This window comes from Micromys minutus (genome assembly GCF_963924665.1).
Source record: "Micromys minutus genome assembly, chromosome: 10".
NCBI lineage: Eukaryota > Metazoa > Chordata > Mammalia > Rodentia > Muridae > Micromys > Micromys minutus.
In genome coordinates this window covers 27,689,324-27,698,479 of record NC_137979.1, presented here as the reverse complement: position 1 = coordinate 27,698,479, position 9,156 = coordinate 27,689,324, and the positions used below count along the sequence as shown (strand labels likewise).

Sequence of the window (9,156 nt, the reverse complement as noted above, 5' to 3'; positions counted from 1 at the left end):
CTGATTGAAGATACTTTTCTTTTTTCTTCATTCTTCTTGTTCCTCTTCTTCCTTCTTTTTCCTCCTCCCCCTCTTTCTCTTCCTCCTTTTCCTCCCCCTTCAGACATTTATTCCTAGCTGGTCTTGAATTCCCTATGTAGCTGAGGATGACCATGATTTTCTGGTCTTTCTATCCCCACCCTCTGAGTACTAGAATTAAAGGCATACACCACCATGTTCTGTTTATGAAGTGCTGGGGATCGAATCCAGACACTCTTACATACAGGTAAGGCATCTGACTCATTAAGCTAACACCCCCCCCCCACCCACACACACACTGTTCCCAAGACTTCCTATTTAAGGGGAGATAAGGGAAGCTGTGTCTCTCCTCTAAGTCACCTGCTGAAAAGAGGAACAATCCGAGATGATGAATTGAAGATTGAAAGGTGCAGAAAGATTGTGGTATGAACACCCAGAACAGTTAAGCCAAATTTTCAAACGTGCTTGCGGCTTAAAGCTGTAAAATAACGAATTGTCCACCAGGTGGCCGTGTCTACGGAGGCCCGCGTATCCCATCAGCCTCGGCGTTCGGGATGGAAGAAGGCGTGGGGGTGACTCTCTGGCACTCAAGGCCTCTACTTGCCTGTCCCGACTGATGTTGGGCAACAAAGATGGCGGCGGGAACCAGCAATTACTGGGAAGGTGAGGGCGAGGCCTCGGAGTGGGTTCCTCCGGGTGCAGAGGTGACTTGGTGAGGCTGGGTCTTGAGGGTGGCAGCAGAGGGAAGAGACAGGCCTCAGGAACGGCCATACTTCGTGATGAGGTTGTCCGAGAGGAACCCTGGGCCTGGGAACTTGGGGCAGGAGCCGGGGCGGAGTGAACCGGACCTGGGAAGGGGTTGGGTCTCGGAGTGGAGGGAGCCGGGGTTTGAGAGGAAGAAGCGCCCGAAGCTCCAGATGGAAGTGTCTGTGGGGTGGCGAGACTCTGAGGATGGGGCTGCGGAGACGAGCTCTTGGAGGAGAATGTTGAGCGATAAGATCCAGAGCCCGGAAGACGAGCAGTCAGAACCTCGGAGTTGAGGTCACTGTCAGAAAACTGAGTGAGGTGGAACTTGTGTGTGCCGGCCTTGCGGGGAGTTTGAACTGTCTCCTCCTGGACCCCAACTGGCAGTTTGAGATTGAGGCTTTATTGACGACTGGTGACAGGATACTGAAGATAACTCCAAAATCGGTTTTGTTAAAAATGATAGTAAAGGGGTTCAAATGAATACCTTTGCTATTCTTCCGCTAAGAAAACATTCAGTTGTGCTTACTGAATTCCTGCAAATCTGGTCCACTCAAGTGAGGCCACACAAAAATTTCCTAAGCCACAGTGATCCACAAAGATCAGAAATGGCTCATCTTTTTTCATTTAACTGTTTGCTTAGTTAGTTAAAACTTAGTTAGTTTTTAAAACTTTCCCTCTTTTTGTCCCATGAAACCCCTGGGAAATATGGTATTGTCACCATCAGCCAGTAGATCTAAGGGACTGAATTTTGTGTTATGTCATATTTCCAAAATGCTTTCTACTTGATGTTTTCCATTAGACTAAATAAATAAATAGAATTGTAGAGAAACATGCCTATAGTTTAAAACATGTATTTAAAGTGCCCATTGGAAATACTTGTCGTAACTAGAATTTCTTTTTAAACAATGTAGAAGTGGCTGCTGGTACCTTTGATAGTCATTAAGCTGTGGGTTTTGAAACATGCTACAATAATTAGAACAAGTGATTATTGACAATATGCCTTGTGCCAGAAGCTTTAAGCACGGATAGAAAAACTGAAGGCTTGGGGTTTTTTAATTAACTGGATTGTCAGTAAATCTCAAAGACAGTAGGTGGCTGAGCTGACATTGGGAGTGGGATTGGGTCTCTCAGTAGATATACCCCACCATATAATTCGGCTTCCTGCTTTTGATTGGGAAATATAATGAACCAGTGTCTTGATATTCTTTAGTCCTGAGAGATTCTTACATTTATTCCTTCCTGTATTTTACTCCTTTCATTTGAACTCCACCATGAACATATATATATGTATAAGCATATGTATAAGCATATACATATATATATGAGTTTCCAAGTATGGCTTCTTTCATTCATGCCCTTAGAAACCAAGCTGCTACACCAGTTTATCTGTGTGCTTCTACTTTTAAAACATACGCTTTTTAAAAACAAGCCTGTCACAGTTGTATTTTTGTCTTGCTCATAGTGTACTGTTTTTACTGGACCCCTCAGTGTTTATGAAAAAGCAATTTTTATTTTTATTTTATTCTATTGTTAATTTGCTTTTTCCTTGTGTTTAATTGCTAAGATATTTTGCCTGTATGGAAAAAAAAAAGTTCCAAACTCCTAACAGTTTTGAAACAAAGAGAAAGATGCATCAAAAAGAATGCTGGGCTTCTTAGAGTTAGCTGGTGAACTGATGTGAGGATTATAAACTATCTTCATGTCTTGGTGATTTGTATTCTGTCCTTGTTTCCCTCCAAGTTACAACTGTTGGGTATTGCTGTAAGAGTTTCTCAGGGAGGTCATAGCACCGGCTGTCAAGCTGGCTTTGAAAGGAAAGTGACAGGTTGTGTGTCTTCCTCAACTGCCTCCCTTGTTGCTCTCAGACTTGACCAATTTGCTTTCTTAGATACGCCTTTGGTTTCTGAGTAACTAGATCAGAGATCAGTATGTGATCGTTTTCATGGTCGGCTTTCTTAAAGTAGTCTTAGGAATTTAACATCTACTAATGGACTAATGATTTACTTTTGTCATTTCCTTAAAGATCTCAGGAAACAAGCTCGACAGCTGGAAAATGAACTTGACCTGAAACTAGTTTCCTTCAGTAAACTGTGCACGAGCTACAGTCACAGCAGCGCCCGGGATGGAGGCCGCGATAGGTATAGGTACTGCCGGACTCTCATGCACCTTAAATTCTGGGGTGCTCCATGACTTGGTCTGCTACTGAATTGGGGATGTTTTGCTATTTCTTTGTCATTATCTTTATGTCTGTGTCTCTCTCTGAGTGTGTGTTTGTCTGTGTGTGTGTATCTCACTGAAATTCCTAATTCATGAGACTAACATTTATTTGAGATCTTAGACAGAGATCACGATAACTCAGGAAGAAACTTCTAGAGTTCAAAACCGAGTTTTTATTGATAGCGAGTTTTGGAAGCCAGGCTTGTACACCTCTGCCAGCACTAGGCGGCTGAGACGGGACACGTGATGTAAATTACTCTGGGCTCCATGGCAGATCCAAAGAGATTTCATTCTCAGTCACTCCACAGAAATGCCTGGTTTGCCCACATGATTTTTGTTTTCTTTTAGTTTTGTATTTCTAGATAGAGCTTCTCTGTATAGCCCTGGCTGTCCTGGAACTCACTTTGTAGACCAGGCTGACTTTAAACTCAGAGATTCCCCCTGCCTCTGCCTCCCCAGGGCTGCACCAAAACCATCTAGCTGACATTCCTGCTTTCTAATTTCTGAATGGAACTGAGGAGCTACCAAATGCTCCGTGTCCAGGAACTGTAGTCACTCACTCTGGAAAGTAAAGACTGACTGTGTATGCTCAATGTTCATTTGGATTTCCAGACTGGAAGTATGTCTGATGAGTAAAGTCATCAGTGAACAGAACTTTTCTTCTAGGGGGTCTTGGTAAAGTCATCAGTGAACGGAACTTTTCTTCTAGGGGGTCTGGGTAAAGTCATCAGTGAACAGAACTTTTCTTCTAGGGGGTCTTGGGGTTTTGTTCACTATGTTGAGAGTCAAGGGCTATGGATCATCTCACACCTATTAAGTGAACTAAATTCAACTGAATCCTAATGTCGTATAGAGTGAGAGTTTGGGGGTTTGTTTGTTTTCTTTAAATTTATTTATTTATTTTATATAAATACACTGTCACTGTCTTCAGACATACTAAAAGAGGTTCCATTACAGATGGTTGTGAGCTACCATGTGGTTGCTGGTAATTGAACTCAGGACCTCTGGAAGAACAGTCATTGCTCATAACCAGCCCTGAGAATGATGTTTTTTTTTTTTAACCAGTTCCCTGGTCTTCTTTACTGTCCTAAGAATAGTGACTGTGGAATGTCCAGTACAGAGATTACCCTGTTACTCATTTATTCGACAAATATTTAAAGAACAGTAGATCTGTTCGCCAGGTGAGGACACATGTGTATGACTAGACAGGTAGTTTCCTTCTTGATCTCTATTGCCCATTGTTCTTGTCAGTGCACCTAGTAGGAGGGTTCGGATCAGTGGCAGAGAGCTGTTTTGTGGTTGCATATCCTAGGAAATACCCTTACAACCTTGGTTTGTGAGACACAATAAAAAACTGGTCTCAGTCTCCACTTTGATCACTGTGTAGCCCAAGCTAGACTCAACCCTGTTACCTCCCACCTCAGCCCCCTAAGTGCTGGAATTACAGGTGTGTACCATCATCATGCCTGCATAAGAACTAGGTATTTTTATGTCATGCTACAAGGCATAGAAATGGGAATGTTTGAAGAAGAAATTAAGCTTAAGACCTAGTTAAGCATCTAAAATAAGAATGCTTATTAAAGCCAGACATAGTACATGCCTATAGTCCCATACTGAAGAGAATGGAACAGAAAGACCACGACACAAGTTCCAGGCTGGCTTGGCTTAGGTATACAAGCAAGTCTCTGTCCTTATGGGGAAAAATAATCTGGGACTGGAGTTAGAGCTGCCTTTGCAGAGGACCTAGGCTTGATTCTCAGCAGCCACATGGCCACACTCAAAAAAATGCTTATAGTCCAAGTCCAGGGAATCTGGTGCCCTCTGGTCTCTTCCAGCTCTAAATGCACATGGTCCGTATAAACTCACAGGCAGACAAGCATACTCATAAATAAAGTAAATAATGCTTAAAAAGCTCCTTCTAGCTACTTTCAGCAGGTTCACTGGTTTTATGAAAGTAAATATTTGAGGGAACAATGGTCCCTGGGGTTCTTTTGATGTTGAATTGATGACTTAATCTTTGAGTTGCCACATTCAGATCCTGTGTAGGAGCAGGAATGGGTCTCCATTCAGGCTGGAGATTATGATCCATTTTGTTTGGTGGGAACACTGATGTGTATTAAGTATGATCCATTTTGTTTGGTGGGAACACTGATGTGTTTTAAGCTGCTCGTGTGACCATGTGTACAGTATGTTCTGGTTTTTGAGAAGAGACAAATGAAACTTTTAGAACTTGCATCTGTTAGACATCTTTCATCTGTAAAAAGTCAGATTTCTGACTGGCAATTCTGATATAAAGAGACATTAAACACATTCTTGTAAACTAGTATGAGGCAGATGTGTATGTGAGTGGAGGTGTGGAGGGCTGGTCTGAAAGCATGCTGGCTGTGGCTGAATGCTCTCTGTTGATTCCTGAATACCTGCTTATCTAATCGGGTCATTTAAAGCTCATTTTTCTTTTTGATAAGAGTCAGTAAAGGAGGAGAGAATTTAAAGGCATAAGAAGCCATATTTGTGGAGAAAAGCTAAAGATTATTTCCTCTTAGGCCCCATAATGTAATCTGTAACCAATTTTTTCCCTTCACTATTATAAGGAGCTTTTTGCTTCTTTTCCAATATTCTTTATATTTTGTACTGTTTTTTAGTATTTTAGGATGTGTGGCATTTTTTAAAAATTGATTTATTTTTTTCACTTTATATCCTGATGGTGGACTCCCCTTCCCCTTCTCCCAGTCCCACTCTTATAAATCCTTCCCCTTGTTATCCCTCCTCTTCTCCTCAGTGAAGGAGAAACACCCCCTCCCCCTTACAGCAGGACTAAGCTTGTCCTCTCTCACTAAGGCCCAACCACGCAGTTCATTTAGAGGAGAGGAAGTCAGTGGCAGGCAACAGAGTCAGAGACAGCCTCCACTCCAATTGTGGAGACCTACATGAAGGCCAAGCTGAACATTTGCTACAAATACATAGGGGGCCTAGGGTCATCCTGAGCATGCTCTTTGGTTGGTCTCTGTGAGCCCATGGGCTCAGGTTAGTTGACTCTGTAGGTCTTCTTGAGGTGTCCTTGAGCTCTCCAGCTCACTCAGTTCTATCCCCAATTCTTCCACAAGCTCTGTCTGAGAGTATCATTAATAGTATCAACGTTGGCTGTCTCGAATGGGATAGGTCTTAAGTTGGGGCAGACATTGATTAGGTGTTCCCTCAATCTCTGCTTCATCTTTATCCTACGTCCCTTGAAGACAGGATACATTTTAGGTTGAAGGTTTTGTGGGTGGGTTGATGTCCCACTCCCTCCACTGGAAGTCCTGCCTGGCTACAGGAGGTGGCCACTTCAGTCTCCATAACCCTTACTGGTAGGAGTCTCTAGCTAGTCCCAGAGATGTTCCCCCATCAGTTTCTAGTCTTACTCCCATCCCTCTCCTGCACCCCCTCTCCCCACACCTGATCCCTGTCTCTCTTCTCACCCCCTCCCACCCAGTTTCCTCTCTCTATCTACCTCTGATGACTGTTGTGTTTCCCTTGTGAGTGAGACTCACATATCCTTGGGCCCTCTTTATTATTTAATTTCTTAGGGTCTGTGGATTGTAGCATGGATATCCTGTACTTGGTGGCTAATGTCTACTTATCAGTGAGTACATACCATGCTTGTCCTTTTGGGTCTGGGTTACCTCACTCAGGATGACAGTTCAGGACAACTTAAAGGAGTCACTTTTCTCCCTCTGCTATGTGTCATGAAACTCGGGGCACCAGGCTTGGCAGCAGGCACCTTTATCCACTGAGCCATTTTGCTGACCATAAAATCATAATCTTTAAAGAAAGAGAAGGAATTTTTTGGAGTTTATTTGATCTCTTTAAGAAAAATTACCTGATTATTTTAAGGATGTTTTAAAGGGCTAAGTAATGGATTTTTTTTTTTAATTTAACTTCTCTTTAGTTCTGACACAACACCCCTATTAAATGGATCAAGCCAAGACAGAATGTTTGAGACAATGGCAATTGAAATTGAACAGCTTTTGGCAAGGGTAAGTGGTTTTGGGTAAACAGCTGGTTTGTTTGTTAGATGTGGTTCTGCACTATACTGTTTACTGAAAACATCTGTTCATTCATGGTGTGCTCCTCCTCTGACCACTTGAATTTTCATGGCAGCCATCCAAATTGTAACATGTTCTTGTGGGGATCGCTGGTTCACTGGGTCTTGTCTTGTCTGCTGTCATCCAAGAGGACATATAGGCAGGTGATTTACTTGAGCTGTATTTATGCTTTTAAAACTATTTTCCCTTTCTTTCTAGCTTACAGGAGTAAACGACAAAATGGCAGAGTACACCCACAGTGCAGGCGTGCCCTCGCTGAACGCAGCCCTGATGCACACGCTGCAGCGACACAGGGACATTCTGCAGGTGGTGTATTTAGTCTAATGTTTTCATGCTGCTGAGGTGGCTGCAGAGGAGTAATTAGCTGTGGTTACAGTATCTTTTTAGCAAATATCAAAAGTATAACAAAGTATCATAAATATGTAAAGATTTATTAGGTGGTATTAAAGTACAGATGTACAGATTGGAAGGCAAACTTTTTTTTTTTTACTGAGAAAATTAAACAACCATGTGATTTGAGAATTCTTTAAGAATTGGTACCCAACTTTCAATCCTAGCACTCAGGAGTTAGGCCAATTTCAGTGAGGTCAAGGCCAGTTCAGTCTATATAACGAGTTTCGGAGCAGCCAGCACCATGTAGTGAGACCCTGTTTCAAGATGGTGGTGATGTGATGATAAGGTGATGGTAAGGGTGGTGATAGGAATAGGAGAGATGGCTCCATGATTCAGAGTGTTTGCTATGAAAGGAAGATGATCTGAGTTCAAATCCCTAGAACCCATATAAAAGCCAGGCACAGCCATGTGTATCTTCAACCTCAACTTTGTAGGAGATGTAAACCGACGATTGTAAGGACTTGCTGGCCAGCTGTCCTAGCCAAATGAGCAAGCTTAAAAACTAGGCGGAGAGCAATAGAAGACGATACCCATGTTCATTTCTGGCCTCTGCACACATGTGCATAGCAAATACACATGCACACACATAAAGAGGAATGTTTTTCAAAACTTTTTAATGCATACATATATACATACATTTATTTGTTTGTTCATTTACTTATCTATTTATGTGTGTCTGGGTACATGTGTGAAGGTCAGAGGACACTTTACAGAACTCAGTTCTAGTTTTCCACCATGTGAGTTCTTGGGATTGAACTCAGGTTGTCAGGCTTGGCAGCAAATGCCTTTATCTGTTGACCCATTGCCAAAGGATGTAAGGAGCAGATGTGTTGCAACACAAGATAAATAACATTAAATGTCATAATTTATAGATTTTTGACATTTTTTGAAAACCATCTAACTACAAAAAAACATTTCTGAACTGTTAAGCCTTGAATTCTCTTGGCCATTTTTAATTGAAATGTCTCAGAAACACCCGCTTATTGACTCAGAACCATGAGCTTCTTATTCAGCCCTTAGCTAGTATTGTTTAATCAACTAAAAACAGTGTGTAAACCTTAAATCTGTATCAAATAAATTCTGTAGCACTGTAAAGATTATAACTTTAACTTTGTATCAATTAGAAAGATTCCTACCAGTGAAGATATGCCTTTAGCCTAGTTACTAAAAGAAGATTATGGCTGTATAATTTAATCTGGCTAATTCCTCCCTGTTAGATTATGACCATTTCTAAATTCTTCATAAAAACAACCTTATAATAACCACTTTCACCCCCCCCCCAAAGTCCAGGGATTCAGGTGACAACTCTTCATAGCTTTTTCAAGCTGAATATATGGGCATTGAGAATTTAGAAGTGGGGAGGGGAATGAGGAAGCTGGGCAGGCCTCAAGAAGGAAAGCCACACTGATGATTGATGTAGTTTCTGACGTCTGGAATCAGGCCAGTTTAGCATTCTGATGACATCCTGTAATATATATAAAACTCAACAGAAAACATTTTAGTATCGAGAAAAAAATTTTTGATCTTTTTGAATTTAGTTTTTCAGGTGGTCTACCTCTATCAAATCTAATCCATATAACTCTGGAAGGCACACAGAGCCAAATTACACTTTTTAAAAAAACAAAGACAAAACCTTTCTCCCAGAATAGCGTGTCCCTTAGTTGGTAACTAGAATATCTTGTATGTTGTATTCTTT

General features: G+C 41.6%; 1 protein-coding gene across 1 annotated transcript in view; it reads left to right on the top strand.

The window, feature by feature from the left end:
- Positions 1-644: 644 nt before the first annotated feature.
- Positions 645-9,156, top strand: part of GOSR1 (golgi SNAP receptor complex member 1) — a 45,613-nt gene continuing 37,101 nt past the window's right edge. The window contains exons 1-4 of the mRNA XM_080924623.1: positions 645-681; positions 2,789-2,903; positions 6,911-6,998; positions 7,266-7,373. Of these exons, the coding sequence (XP_080780749.1) occupies positions 651-681; positions 2,789-2,903; positions 6,911-6,998; positions 7,266-7,373 (342 nt within the window). The 5' untranslated portion in view covers positions 645-650. The remainder of the gene's footprint in view (positions 682-2,788; positions 2,904-6,910; positions 6,999-7,265; positions 7,374-9,156) is intronic.